We start from the raw sequence: 15,072 nt of genomic DNA, 5'->3' as shown, positions 1-15,072 counted from the left end.
GCCCTTATAAAAAGTTGCTGAATTCACTAAGCCTGAATATGTGGCTTAGTGCCTTTTGTTTAGGGGTATTAGCTCGCCTTCTCTATGCGAATTGTAAAAGGACCAACATTTCCAAATACCCCCCTCGAATATTTTAGTTAGCACTTCAAAAAGGGGCCAGGTTTTATTGCTGTTAATTGGCTAAGATTCGCTTTTAAAAATGGAATCGTGATATCGATTGGGCTTTTATTCCTGGTTCTCTTTCCTCAGCGAGGCAAGCGGGAGCGGGGATGTGGGCTCGTTACCACGTGAATAATCCCCAAATGCATTGCAAACGCTCACAGCTCTGAAAAAGAATGTTTTACTCGTTGCATTAGCGTAAAAGACACAGAAAAGGTTGAGAATCTGCAAAATTTTTTGTCCGGCCCAAGTACCGCGACGGTGCAGAAATAAAGGGGACAAAGGGAGCTAAACTACAAAACCAGGCAGTGAGCAAATCTCCACGTCTCCTAGTCTGGCAATGCTAGTTTTCATCTGGACACCAGGCTTCAAGGATGGAGGCCAGAACTGAGCCTAGGAAATAGCAATACCAAATAAAAGCCACAACCAGTCAGGTAATTTTGTGCGTGTACGTGTGTATGTGTGTGTACGTGTGTGTGTGCGCGCGTATGTGCATTTCACCCAGCCTTCTTCCCCCCGACCTAAAGCGAAATCCAGTGGCTGACAAGAAATACTGGAGAGAAAAGCTCAGCAACGCTTGCCCCGTGCCGGAGTGCCCGCTTTGTGCCTTGCCTAAGCCAAACATCACATGCTTTCCTTGCCACGTACCACATGCCATTAGCAGAACACACGACCAGTCTGCAATCACAGTACTTCAAATCCCAAAATTCGTACCTTTTTCTTTATTACTATTACTATTACTATTATTATTATTATTATTATTATTATTATTATTATTATTATTATTATTATTATTATTATTATTAACATCTCTCTCTCACGCGTTTCCCCTAAGGGAAGCCGCGTTAGCAGCACCAAACACCCTCTGGGGCTGCCGCAGGGACTGCCCAGCTGCGCTGCCCATCGCCCCTGCCCTGCCCGGGCCGCGGGGCCTGGCGCCGGCCGGGGCCGCCAGCGCGGAGCGGCGCGGAGCAGAGCGGAGCCCCGTCCTCGGCAACTGCGGGTACGACTGTACAAAGTAAAACTCTACCTGGCACGGACGGTGGATCTCTCCTTCTACATGGCGGGCGCCACCGCTTCTCTTTGGAGCTGTGACCGGCTGCAGAGAGTGTCCGAAACGGGGCTACACCGCGCTGGCAATTTAAGAAATAGGATTCAAGAAAGAGCTGTGATAAAACGTGAAAGTCTCTGGCATTCGACTGTTTTTGTTTGTTTGTTCGGTTTTTGTTGTTTCTTACCTCTGCCCGGCCAACCCTACGCCCGCCCCCACCTCTCACCTCCTGCGCGGCCCAGGAGCCAGGAGAGGAAAGTTTGGGAAGCGGCGGACAAAAGGAGCGGGGAGGGCTGAGCCCGGCCAGGCCGGCCGCGCTCGGGTTCCCGGCCGTGGGAAGCCGGCTCCCCTCCTGCCTGCCCGGCGGAAGGAGGCTCGGTTGGGAAAGGGCAAAGAGAGGAGCGCATTATCCGCCTGTGGGAGCGGGGAGGCCGCGGCAGTGCCCGGGGCCCGCCCGTCGCTGCCGCCAGCCCCGCCAGCCCCGGCTCGGCCCCTCCGGGGGCAACAAGTGGCCAAAGACAGCGGCGACAGAACCCCCGGAGCACCCCACGTCCTCGGGAGGGAAGGGAGGGAACTGGGAAACAGCCTCTCACCCCGCGTTCCCGTCCCCCCGAAGGAGGCACAGGCAGTTATTCCATTAAAGCTATCGTACTTTCTCTCTCTACATACATACCTATAAAAATATTCATGCGTTTTTTATATATATATATATAGTTATATATATTACTGCATTATTTATCGTATTCGCTTGGCTACGATGATACCTTCTACTACATGAATTATTCAAAAAACATCTTGCGTTACAAAAATAAATCCAAGACTCAAGCGGAACTTCAGTGTCCATATGTCAAAAATTTATTTATCTCAAACTGTGCATAATGGAGTAAAAACTTAACTTGAATATGTACCTGTTATAAGGATGGTATTAGTTCAAATATATACATGGACTGTCGGCAGACTGATTTCAAATAATACAGAGCCGAATCTTTAAAATACAACTACGGAAAATGAGGAGGAAAAAAAAAAAGAACTTAAAATATCATCACAATAAATTTACAGAAATATTACAAACCATAAGAAAATATTTCAAACACAGTAATTTCAGGTTGGTAATTTTCCTTTTTTTTTTTTTTTTCCTTTGAACAGGATGAAGTCTGGAAACAAAAAGTTATTATAAATTAACAAACGGCGTGTGAACCTGCATGGCAATTTTTGCTTTTTAACAAGAAGAAAAAAAAAAGAAAAAAAGGAAAAAATTTAGTACAATCTAAACGTTTGCCCTTATCCAGCAAACCAAGCCCATGGTTCGCAAGTACTCATCCTACCTTTTTTTATCTTTTGTACAATTTCTAAAACAATTTAAATGTCCAAATGCCGTAAAATAATTTCCTCTCCTCTCGCAGCTGCTATAAATTCAGCTGCCACAACCACAATGGTCCAAGAAGACTCTAATTTTTAAAAATAACTGGCAAATTCGCGAGCTTGCTTTTTTTTTCTTCTCTCTATATTGCCAATGGACATTCTGATTGCCATGTGTCTTTTGATAAATACTGTACAAAAGTTGCCTGCAAATATTAAAACATCTTCCTCTTCGCTCTTTGAGTCTAGCTCTAAATATTATTGGTAAAGACTTTTGCAAACTTTCTGCAAAGTTCCTACCGTTTTAACTAGAACTTTTTAAAAGTTTTGTGTAGTTGCTTCCCCTCCGAGATCTATACAAGTTCCTTGTCGGTTTAATTTTTGACCCCCCACCCCAAACCCCACCCCCACCCCCCTTCCGGAGTTTTCTCTGTACAAAAATAGTCCAAAAAAAAAAAAAAGTCCAGAATTTCTAATAAAAGTTTTTTTGTTGTTTGTTTTGTTTAGTTTTCCTTTCCCTCCCCTCCCACCCCCCCGGCCCCTTTGTCTTACATATGTGATAGAGGGAGTGTGCCATTAATGGCTGTGCCAGGAACAGGTGCACTCTGGTAGTGTTGGGACATATGAAGTCTGCTTGGGGCAGCTGGTTCTGGTACTTCAGCACCTGGTAGATACATGCTGATCATGTCCCGAAGGTCCCCAGCTTGGCAAGGAGCCCTTGAATGAGACGAGGAAGTGACTACGGGGGGACTGGAGCTGGATTCCGTCTTGACCACCGAGCCCATGGAGCCCAGGGCCATGCCCGGGGTCCCTTGCTGGGAGTAGGACATGCTGTAGGTAGGCGATCCGTTCATGTAAGTCTGCGAGCTGGTCATGGAGTTGTACTGCAGGGCGCTCACGTCGTAGCGGTGCATGGGCTGCATCTGCGCCGCGTTGTGCGCGTTCAAGCCCGGGTGCTGCGGGTAGCCGAGCTGCTCTTGCATCATCCCATAGCCTCCGTTGGTCCAGCCGTTCATGTGCGCGTAACTGTCCATCCTCTGGTTCACCCCAGCTCCCAAGGTGGCCCCAACCCCTACCCCAGTCGTCATGGTATTGGTGCCCGGTGCCAGTAAGCCCCCCGGCAACGTGTACTTATCCTTCTTCATGAGGGTCTTGGTTTTCCTCCGGGGTCGGTATTTATAATCCGGGTGCTCCTTCATGTGCAGAGCTCTGAGCCGCTTGGCTTCATCAATGAAGGGTCTCTTTTCCGCCTCGGATAAAAGTTTCCACTCCGCCCCGAGCCGCTTGCTGATCTCGGAGTTGTGCATCTTCGGGTTCTCCTGGGCCATTTTCCGCCGCTGCCCGCGGGACCACACCATGAACGCGTTCATCGGGCGCTTGACCCGGTCCGGGCTGTTCTTCTGGTTGTTGGCGGCCGAGTTGGAGTTGCCTGTGCCTCCCCCCGAAGTTTGCTGGGGGGCGGGAGGTTTCAGCTCGGTTTCCATCATGTTGTACATTCAAACTACTTTTGCTGGAACCAGCCTTGAGCAGAGAAACGAGGAGCAGCCGCAGCGGAGTCCCAAGCCGGACTTTTTTTTTTTTTTTTCCTAGGGAGGGGTAGGAAAGGGGGGAGGGGGACTCCCCAAAACCACACTTGGATCAAGATCAGGATCTTCTTCTTCGCTGATGGATTAATAATGCTAATAACTGCTATTATTACCGCCGGAGTCTTGATTTTAAAAAACTTCTTCCTCCTTTTTCCCTTTTCTCTGCCTGCCGCTCTCTCTCTCTCTCTCTCTCTCCCTCTCTCTCTCTCTCTCCACCTCGGTCTTAAAGAGCCAGCAAACTACTTTACCCCCTTTTGCAAACACACACACTCTCTCTCTCTGCCTTGACAACTCCTGATACTTTTTTGAACAAGTTAATAGACAACCATCCATGTGATGGGGGCTTGTCAGGCAATAAATGCGTTCGCTCCGGCCAATCAGCGCTCGGTGGCTCCGCCACTGAGGACAAGTCTCTTCCCCTGGTTTTGCATGAAACGGGGCGGGGGCTGGGCGCGCCGGGACGGCTCGGCGGGGAGGCGGGCCCGGGGGCGGCCCGGGCGGCCACTGGGAGCCTTTGTATCTCCCCTTCCAGCAACAGGTCACACACGCCTTTTGGAGGAAGTGGGTAAACAGCATTGTTGCTACGTGGTGGTTTTTTTCTTTCTTTTTTTTTTTTCCCCTTTAAGTTGATGTTGGCTTGGGGCTAGGAGAAGCCATGGGGGGAGCGGAGCGGGGACGGCTTCCCCCAGCCCTGTGCCGGCACCCCTCGGGACAGAGGGGCCGCCTGGCCCTGCGTGTGCCTCGCTCGCCCCGTCCAGGCCGTGCAGTCGCCGTGAGGCGGAGCCCCCCGCCGGGCCCTGCTGCTGCCGATCCCGCAGCGCACCGCCCGGGCAGAGGCTGTGCCCGTCTCCCGGCCATCCCCCGGGCCCTGCTCTGCGCCACAGCGCGCCAAGCCCTTCCCCCCGGCCTCCGGCCTCGCAGGAGGGGGATGTCCAGTGCAAACACCGGTTTCCCACATGCCGTCCCCGCCGAACACAAAGCGGGGCCGGGACCCCTCTGCAGGTGCTGGGGAGGGGTCCGGGCCGCGCTCCGTCTGCCGCTGGGCCCGGCGGCACCGCCAGCCCGCGCCCATTGCGGGCCCCGGGCGGCGCGGGGTGGGCGCAGCGCGGGGCTGGGGGGACGGCCGAGCGCTACAAATACGTAGTTTTGTTTCCCTTGTTGTCACTACACAGGCTGCACAAAGCCCCGGCTAAGTTTACTTCCACTCTCTTGTTGGGATCTTTGTTGCTAAACCGCACTTGACGACAAAGGAAGGAGGGGAGAGAGGACGCGGAGCGGGAGCGGGGGGAGCCGCTCGCCGCCCTGGCCGCGCTCCCCCGCGCCGCTCCGCGCCTCCCCTGCCTCGGCAGGGTTGCTCCGCCTTTCGGTGCGATGGCGCTCACGGCGTGGAGCCGGAGGGGGTGCGGGGCGGCGGGGGAGCCGCAGGGGCCGGAGCGCGGCCGGGGCGCGGGGCGGGGGCCGGGGCAGCGCGGGGCGCCCCGACGGCCTCAGCCCCCTCAGCCGCGGCGCTGCGGCGCCCCCTGCCGGCCCGGCCGCGCCCCGGGCGGGAGGCGCCGCCGGGAGCCGCGCGAGGGCCGGGGGGAAGGGAGCGGGAAATGACACCCGGCGGAATAACAATAATAAAAATAATAGTAATAAGGATAACAACAAAGAATAATAATAATAAAAACCCGCCAGCGAAGAGGGACGCATCTCTTTTTTTTTTCCTCCACGTAGATTATGCAAATAAATCCTATCGGGTCCAATGCGTTTAATTCGAAAATGTATATATAACCCCTAGATAAGTGATAGGTTAAACCGTCGAAACATAAGTGCAAATTATGAGATGTGGGGTATAACCGGATTGGGATTGTCCAGACACTCCTGAATGCACGGCGGCTGTTAACTGTCTTATTGTTCTCCCCTTGGTCTCCCGTTGATAAAGTTATTAAAAAATAATTTTAGGGATAATTATTTTGATTTTTTTTTTAAGGGGGTGGGTGGGCGGTGTAGGTGCTTGCTCATTGTGCTAAACCGATAAGCGAGGGCTGGCGGTGCGCAGGCAAGGGGTTATTTTTGCTCTGGCTGTAGCTGCGGGAGGTGCGTGGGGTACACGGCCCAGAGCTCCACGCAGGACCAGGCACCGTGGGCTGCCCTGTGCTCACTGAGAGCCTTTCGGGGCCTGGTCCTTTCCTAATTGCATTTATCATAGGAATAAAGGATAGGAAATGCCTAACAATTGTGCTATCGGGAGTATTTACGGCTCTATTTTAATTAACACTTTTAATTATCGATGCAATAAACTGGCATATATACATAGTAGTGCAATACAGGAAATAAGGTGAGGGCGATGGCTCTTTTAGGGCATTTTGTGCCTTTCCTCTGGGTATGGAGGTTTGCTTGGTTGGGAATACACACGCGGGTGGGCGGAAGCAGAGGCAGACCGGGAAGCTGGCTACAAAATAAAAAAAAAAAAAAAAAAAAAAAGAAAAGAAAAGATGAAATGGTCCCTGATTTTCTATATTAATGACAATAACACCACTGCTCTCTAAGAATACAGCCAGGGAAGGGAGGCCTGCAGAGGGACGGTTTAATCTGAGTGGATTTAAAAAATCGTTGCCTTTGGTATAATTTATGGAAATGAAAAGTGCTTACATTAAACAAATAGTCTGCAAATGTTCTCAGTGATGGGCTCTGCGGCACACGCGCTCTTATTTCCAGGTTATGAGTCTCTTAAAAAGAAAATGAATGTTAACTACTTGGATTTTATGTATTTATTGTTCTAATGCTCGCCGATTTTTCTAAAAGCCCTACGGATACAACCTATCGTGTTAACTGTATCGGAAAGAATATACACATTTTCATATTATTTTTTTCCTGAACCTACTAGTAACCAGTCTAAAGCAAACTATTAAGCAGACTTGTGGAGATGGGAGATTGCAGCTCCATTTTTTGTCCTTAGCAGCAAATAGAGGTTTAACTTGCAGTAATTAGGTGAGAACTAGCCAAGCATCTTACTATTATGATGCTTGTTAAAAACGCTTCTTTTCTGCATCTGCATTTGAGTGTGTTCCCCTCCACTCTTAATCTTCTTATGGAAATGAAGGCGAACGGCAGGGAACCTGCAGAGACTTAGAGAATGTCCTTGTTAACTGGAATTTCTCAGCATTGCTAATTAGCAGAGTTTGACGACCACCAGTATTGGGGAAAGCTCTGTTTAGCCACTCACAAACCCTTCCGAGGAAGAGCAGACTAATTTTATTTTGTAATTAAAATCTGAAAAGGCCCCTATTTGACAGTTAGGGCTATGAGAGTTTTATCTCCCCGTGAAATAATTACTGCCTTGATAACTCAATTTTCTGCAAAATGTCAACTGTGAGCTCCAAAAGTTTTAATTTCATTACGTTAAAAAAAAATAGGCAAAGACGAAAATGTACAGATAAATTTCCTCTTGCCCCTCTTATGCTGTAGCAGCCCAGCGCTCAAGTTAGTCCGGGAAGTTTTAATGAACTAACTATACCCAGTCTCTGGGGAATTTCAGTCATCACATGGTAGGTTTGCAGTGGTATCCCGAGGAAAACTTGGGGGGATTGAGTCTGAAATGCCCTGGAATAAGGGCCACATTTGGAGTGGGTATGGGCCGGGGGAGCCTTCCCCAGCCCCGGCAGGGTCCCGAGCTGCTGCATGTGCAGGATGTCCTCAGCCCAAGACGGATGTCACACGGAGAGCCGGGGGACCCTCCGGGCGCTCCAAGGGCTCCCGGGAACTCGGGAAGTTTGGCGGGGCCGAGCGGGGCTGAGGCTGGGGCCGCTCTGCCTGCGAGGCCCGAAGGCGGCTCTTCGGGGAACCTGGGGGGAGCCGGGGCGCCGCGGCAAGTGTAATCCACTCTGCTTGCGTTTGGGATGTTTTTTATTATTATTTAAAACGGTTTAATCTCCTTTTTGTCCCTCCCTGTCCAGCAAGTAGCCCGATTGTCGCTCTCAGAAGTGGCATTACACGTACAAACCAAGGAGGGGGCGAGCCGCGGCCGGTCCCGCCAGACCCCATTTCGCCCAATAATTTCATTCAAGGGCTCTAAGGACCCTTGAAAGCCGGGGAATACCGAGGGAGCCCCGCGCTGCTCCCGGCCTCTCCTTTCATCCCTGTTTCTCCCGAATGGAAGCGCGGGGCGAGCACACGTGCGGCCGGGCGGGCAGCGCACGGCCCGGGCCCGAGCGGGGCTGCGGGAACCGGGGGCTGCGGGAACCGGGGGCTGCGGGAACCGGGGGCTGCGGGGGTTGCGGGGCTCCCGGGGCCCCCCCCGGCCGCCCGCGCCGCGGGTCCCGCTGTGCCCCCGGAGCGGCTCCACGGCCACCTCCCCTCCCGGCGACCACCGCACGCGTGAGCCGGTGCTGCGGGGCTGGGGCGGCAAAAAGAAATAGCCCAAAAGGTTAAGAAAAAGAAAAAAATTAAAAAAATAGGTGGGGAGAAACAAAAAAATAAAAAGAAGCAGCTCCGTTTTTTTTTTTTTTTCCAGTGCTGCAAGAAGGAAAATTTAAAGAAAAATTAAAATTCGGATCCTGGGGGGAGTTTAACGTACACAATAAGCAGCAGAAAAGCCGAATCGCTCACACCACCTCTCGAAGTCGCTTTCAAAAGGCTTCTCAATAAAAGGAGAAGCCGATTGTCCAAACAGGCTTCCATGACTCTTCATAAATAGCCAACATCTTCCTCAAACTGTCCGCGATTTTTGCTCTGCATCTAAAATCACACTCCCGGGATTTCTTTCCCAAAGGAAAATATAAGTGAAGCCCGTACTCTTTTTCTTATGTGATCTTTAAAATAAATCAGAAAATCAAGATCAGTGGCGAAGATAAACTTAGGAATTACTGTACAACGTAACGGGGTGAAATTACAGTTGAATGTTGGCTCTTTAGCAGGAAGGCAACCCCCTCGAGCGGGATCCTTTTTGGCAGTCTATTTAAAGTTATCTTTCCTTCCTAGTTTTATAAGAACAAATGAGTTTTCTTTTCCCATTGTAGTTGAATGAACTCATGTATATTAAACACAAAACCCCTCCTGAAGAACGCTAACTGCTTTGCTTAAACCCACAAAAGCACAAAAATCCAGAATTGAAGGTTTCCAATTCCTGAATAAGTCCCCTTAACTCTCTCAGGCTCGCAGGAGAGAGACTGGGGACATTCTCTGAAAGTCTTAATGCCTGGAAGGGGCTATCTCAAATGTATTGTCTTTTCCTAAAGTTGAGGCTTCTATTTTATTTCCCTCTTTCCCCTTCACCATCTTTGTGTTGACTTAAGAAAATAATGGTCAAAAAAAGTGTCTGTTCATGGGATCACACGTGTCGCCCAAATCAAATGAAGTCCTCTTTGGCCCCAGCACAGTTTTGATGGAATTATTCCGGCTCTTCCATTGAATTCACACCGTTTCCCAAAGAAGCTGTGGCAGTTTCAATGGGAACGCCTGAGGCACAGCCTGGGGTGCTTCAAGGTTGCTTCTCTCAGCGCACCTCAAACCCTGGCATCCCGAGGCATGGTTTGAAAAGTACATTAAAAAAAAAAAAAAAGCAAAAAAAAAAAAAAAGCCCTTTCCAGTGATTCTCAGATCACTGACAAGATCGCCCATAATGGAGCCAAGACGGTGACTTTTATCTCGCTGTTCCTCATAGTCCTTAATTTGGAGCTCATTGACAGGACAGACGGTAATGACACTTTCAGAACTGTTATGGTCTGGAGTGACAATCTCTCCATCTCGCCCATGGTTTATTGACACCATGGGCTCATTGTGTCAACTTAGGCTTGTGATTTCAGAATTCTCCAGCGACGGGCTCGTTGGAAGGATTTTAATTCAAATTATAGACTAGCTGTCTATACAGTGAATTCATATTTAGACGGCGCTTAATCGGAGCAGAGAGATGGTGCTATAAATAATAACAACAACACTTCCCATGTGTCTATCCACTGTCCTCCATCCATCCGAAGATCTGAACGAGCCTTTGCCGGAGGAGGCCCGGGCGCAGCGGAGAGAGGCGAGGGGGCCTGGGGCTCCTCCAGGAGCAGAAGGGAGCCCGTGGGGAAATAAAGAGGGAAATAAAATAGAAGCTTCAACTCCCCGCCATCCCCAGCGGCCCTGGCCCCGCAGGTGTGTGCGACAGGCGGGGCAGGAGAAGCGCTTTGGGCGCACAACGATCTGCGGCGCTGCGGCGGTTTGGGTGCTGTCGGCGGGGTGTCACAGCCCTTTTTCCATGGAAATCACAGGACAACGGGGCTTCTCCGAACACCCCGCCTGCCCCTGTGGGAGCCTTTCCGGCGGAGCGGATGGATGTGAGGGGAAAGGCCCAGGGGGTGCCCACGGGCTGGGAGAGAAGGGGCGATGCTGCGGGTGCTCAGGGCAGCAGGTGCCAGGGACGGGCTCAGGGGGAAGCAAGAAAAGGTGAAGTGCGAAATTGGCCTTTGAGGCTGTTTTTCTGGTTTGTTTCTTCAAGTCTCCCCTTCCACCGCTCAACAGAGAGATGTAGGAAATGCCGGCATCCAGAGACAGCTCCTTCCAAAAGACATAAATAAACTAAAAATGCACTTTTCTTCTAAGTGGAGATGAACGAGACCGAGCACAGAGCTAACCCCCCTTGCTGCCAGCTGAGCACAGAGCTGACCCCCCCCCTTGCTGCCAGCTGTCTGCCAAGCCTGGGACCCGATCCCAGATTTACAGCATTTGCTCCCTTGAGTAACGTCCGGAGAATAAAACCCGGCAACTGAGTTACGAACCGAGCCCAGGAAAACCGCATTTTGGTTAAACTGATCACTCGGGACCCTTGATTTTATGTGCCAACTCCTGCCCTAGGGAGGGGGCAGTTTACGACCCCTTTACAGCCCCCTCACAACTGCTGTTTCTAAGAGGAGCACTAACAACCCCTCTCCTGGAACCGGGTTAATCATTCACCTTTCGGCAGGAGTCACTAAATTTTTGTAAAGTGCCTCCTGACGTTAAACCGTGTGTACAAGCGCTCTGTATTTTTTCCGTTTCCTGTGGTAATTGACACATAATGCCTCTGTTTATAACTGGCTTGACAGATCTATACAGATGTATATTTTTGCTTAATTTCGGAGTTATATATACCGAACGCGTGCTAACTAAAGTAACAGTAAAGGAAATCTGGGAATTCCGTTGTGCAAGAAATCTGTACAGGGCTCTTGCTATTATTTATAGAAAATGCCATGTCTTTATTTTGGGCGCTCTTACTACAGAATTGCCTTATTAGGGAGTCTCGAGCAGAGATCAAACTGAAAGAATGGAGAAAGTATGCTCAGCGCGACAAACAATAATATTTCATAAAAACCTATCCGAATATAATTTCTAAAGTGAAAAGTTTATTGTGAGACCAACAGCCATGGGGTTCATTTAATAGAAAAACTGTGGCGTTATGACTTTCATCCAGGCTGTCAACAGGAGATACAAAATAACCCCAATTTAACAGAAATAATTTGGTTTCCATTAGTCTTTCTCTTTGCACGCAAGACGCATAAACCGTGCTGGGTATTACCGCATCTAGCAAATACCACTGTTAAATGCACTGCACTGAGCTACGTGCATGCTATAAAATAAGTGGAGAATTCATCTAAAAAGTTGGTGGCAAGGCAGCACGTCACGTATTTTGGCTAATCGTTTTATATCACCAGGTTTCTTTTAAATCTGTCATCTCCACAGTGAGGAAATAAAATCGCACTCCAGGTATTCACTTAAGATAACGCTTCTTCCTTTTCCAGGAGTTGGGGAGGGGGTGTTTATTTTGCTCCTTTTTTTTTTGAGGGGGATTGAGGTGACTTTATTGCTTGGGGTTTAAACATATGCCATTTGAGAAAATGCTTCCTTAATGAAAAGGAACTGTTCAACGCTGCTTACAAGCAACACCTGTCAACACTGACTTATTTAAGACACGTTGGGAGGAAAACACAACCACGAGCATCTGAAAGCCTGGCATTTGCTGACAGCACTGGAACAACGAAGTTGGGAACGATGAAAAATTAATCCTGACTTTTTGTGCCTAAGGCTGCCAATAAAGAAGTTGGTCTGCCGGGGATGTCCCGCCGCCCGCCGGGGCAGCGCGGTCCGGCAGCAGCTCCCCTGCTCTGCTCTGTGGGAGAGCATCACTTATCAGCGTTTCTGGAAGAGCCAGGCTTATGGAAAGCTTTGCTTAGAAAGAAGTCGGTGGCACTTCACTTGTTTTCCGCCCACGTTCATATCTCCGGAGAGCAAACGGCGCAAGCTGGAGGTGGCTTCCCTGCCAATAGTTCCTGTGCCGGGCTCTCTGCTCACCTTGCCCGTCCCTACCTCACCGCGCTCCCTTTAACCCCTGCAGCGGCTCGCAGGCGGTCCCAGGCTCTGGCTCCTCGCCCGCCCGGTGTCGGTGTCGGTGTCGGTGCCGGTGCCGGTGTCGGTGTCGGTGCCGGTGCCCCCGCGGGCGCGCCCGTCCCGCGGGATCCCCACGGGCACCCCCGGCGCGGCCGACAGGGGGCGCCGCCCCCCGCGCGGAGCGGCCGCGGGAGCGGGGGGAGCCCGGGGGGAGCCCGGGGAGCCCGGGCAGCCCGGAGCCGAGCGGGGTCGAGTACAGATCTTTAGTCGTCGTGGATAAAAAGAGATTAAAGGCTAAATTCTTTTTCTTTCTTTTTTTTTTTTTTTTTTTTTTTTTTTTTTTGGTCAATTTTAACCAACTACGGAAATGTAGAGCTTTCATCCTTTGATGTTTCCCAGAAAGAAACTGTTATATCGGTTGTGAAATTACATCGTCTCAGAGCCAGCGAACCAGCCGTGGAGTGCTAAAATAATTTAATTAAAAATAGTAATAATATGAGGACCCGAGCTTCCGCAGAGGCACTTAAAAGCTGACACGTGCCCCTCCATCTCCCCTCTCCCTTGCGCTCCCGATGTTTCCTGACTGCCGTTTGATGGGAATAATTAAAAATAAGATAACCCCACGCTAGCTGGGGGCTCGCATCCATCGCTTGCGGCGCGCTGTCCTCGCCCTGCCCCTGCACGGCCGACCCTGCCGTCCAGCCCTGCTCTGCAGGGGCAGAAGAGTGCAAAAAAGCAAATCGCTACATTCATAAATCGAATGTTGGACTTTTACCATATTAACCATAAATAAAATTGTAACCGGCTACCCACTTTCCCCCTAATACAAAACCCCTTCACCTGTATTTAAATAGCACGTCTTTAATTACAGCAGTTGGGGATGTATGAGGCTGAAATGAAATTAGCAGTCATTACCAGTCCTTTAACTCTGTGGTGCTTTTGATCAGCACTAAATTAGCTTTGCAGTCCTAACAAAGGCTCTATAGCAAGCAGTGGGCTGTAAATAAGACAGCTCGACCTGCCCTCAACACCTTTTCTCTTGTCAATCACAGCTCTATCATTCAGCCCAAGATTAACCTTTATCTACCAAATTCTTACCAAGAAAAAAAAAAAAAAAAAGGGAGGGGGGGCGAAGAGGGGGAAATCCAACCTCAACTTTGCTAACTGTAACTAAAAAGAGTTTCCCTTTAAATGCTATTATAATGAGCCAACATGTCAAATTCGGGCCTTTCCCAGCCCCAAGTGCATCAGAAGGCAGCGGCGGGCAGTTAAAAAGGTATTGATGATTTATTATCGGCTCACTCGGCTGCGAACCCCGCGCAGCCGGAGCCCGGGCTGGGATGCGCCGCCTCCGCCCGCGTGTAGCTCCGCTTTGGGCGTGCGGGAGCAGCGCGGGGCCGGCCCCCTGTGCCGGGATTGGGCCGGGAGCGGCCGCGCAGCGCCGCGGGAGGAGCGCAGCGCAGCGCAGCGCCCACAGGGGGCGGCAGAGAGCGGCGCGCCCGGGAGACCCCGCCCGCCCGGCGGCCGCTCCGCGCCCCGCGCACCGCCCCGGCCGCGCCCGCGGAGCGCCCGGCCCGGGCACCTCCCGGCCACGAACCCACGGAGCATCCCTGGGAGAGGCGCGGGGGCGTCGCGCCTGCCGCCCGGTGCGATGCGCGGCCGGGGCTGCGCGCCTCTCCGCGGCTCGCCCCGCGGGGCAACGCCAAAATAGCGCTGGAACGCCCCGGGGCCGCGGGGGAGAGTCCCGGCTCTGCTGCAGCCCGAGCGCTCCCCGCGGGCCGTGAGCTCCGCGGGAGAGGAGCAGACAGCGCAGAGGCAGCCCGCGGACCGGGAGCGCCTCTGCCCCACGCTTCACTCGCGATGCGCGGCCGCGCAATTTCAGCCGAGCCCAAACGCGTACGCGAGTCCCCGAGCTTAACGCGGTGGAGCTCAGAGTGGCGGCTCGTAGGTGGGAGCTACATTTCCAGATCGTTTTAAAGGTCACGGGGGAGGAGGGGGAAAAACTGTGAATGTCAAAGTTGTGCTGCAGCTACTTACATGTCGGTGCCAGAGCAGGGTGGTGGCTGCGAGCGGTTTGATTGGCAGCTCAACGCGAAAGTCCGCGCGGACTCCGGAGTCCGGCGCAGCCCCGGGGGTCTGAGCACTTTTCACCGGACAGAGGCAGTTGAAGGAAGCTCGCACGTCCCCTTCTCTTCTCCTCTCCTCCTCCATCCAGGACAGAGAATGAATCCATTTCGGTTTTTCTTCCCCCGGCTCTCTTTCCGTTTGCCTACACATCCTCCAAGTCCTAGCCCTAGCTCTTAACTGCAGTCCCTGGAACAAGAGGGGAAAAAATCGTTTATGGCTTAAAAAAAATCCCAATGGCTGATTTTGTGTGTGTGTTATAAGAATGCACCCACAACAACAAAAAAGTCACTTCTCTGTCCCCCACCGTACAGCAGAAGAATAATAAAAAAGCTTTATATTTTTGCAGTGGGTATTCAAAGATAATTTGATGCCATTGTTTCTGCTACAGATGGTTCTTTTTAATACAATAACACTGCTCTTTGTGCATACTACACACAATAAAAATCGAAAGCGTTCTCCTGAATA

The 15,072-nt window shown here is 51.2% G+C and overlaps 1 protein-coding gene and 1 long non-coding RNA gene across 2 annotated transcripts in view; both read right to left on the bottom strand.

Moving 5' to 3' along the window:
- LOC115906743 overlaps nt 1–14,763 on the bottom strand; it is a 47,423-nt gene extending 32,660 nt beyond the window's left edge. Inside the window, exon 1 of the long non-coding RNA XR_004060953.1 lies at nt 14,518–14,763. This is a non-coding gene — a long non-coding RNA (uncharacterized LOC115906743). The remainder of the gene's footprint in view (nt 1–14,517) is intronic.
- SOX2 (SRY-box transcription factor 2) lies at nt 2,975–4,493 on the bottom strand. The gene has a single exon (XM_030954160.1). It carries the CDS (start codon nt 4,063–4,065, stop codon nt 3,118–3,120), a length of 948 nt encoding a protein of 315 aa, XP_030810020.1. The 5' UTR covers nt 4,066–4,493; the 3' UTR covers nt 2,975–3,117.
- Nucleotides 14,764–15,072: the final 309 nt, after the last annotated feature.

The sequence above is a fragment of the Camarhynchus parvulus genome, chromosome 9, assembly GCF_901933205.1.
Source record: "Camarhynchus parvulus chromosome 9, STF_HiC, whole genome shotgun sequence".
NCBI classification, from domain to species: Eukaryota; Metazoa; Chordata; class Aves; order Passeriformes; family Thraupidae; genus Camarhynchus; species Camarhynchus parvulus.
Note: the sequence above shows the minus strand (reverse complement) of the source record. Positions and strands in the feature narration are given on the sequence as shown.

Coding starts and splice junctions, on each gene's coding strand:
- SOX2 (XM_030954160.1), bottom strand. CDS start 4,065: ATGTACAACATGATGGAAACCGAGCTGAAACCTCCCGCCCCCCAGCAA.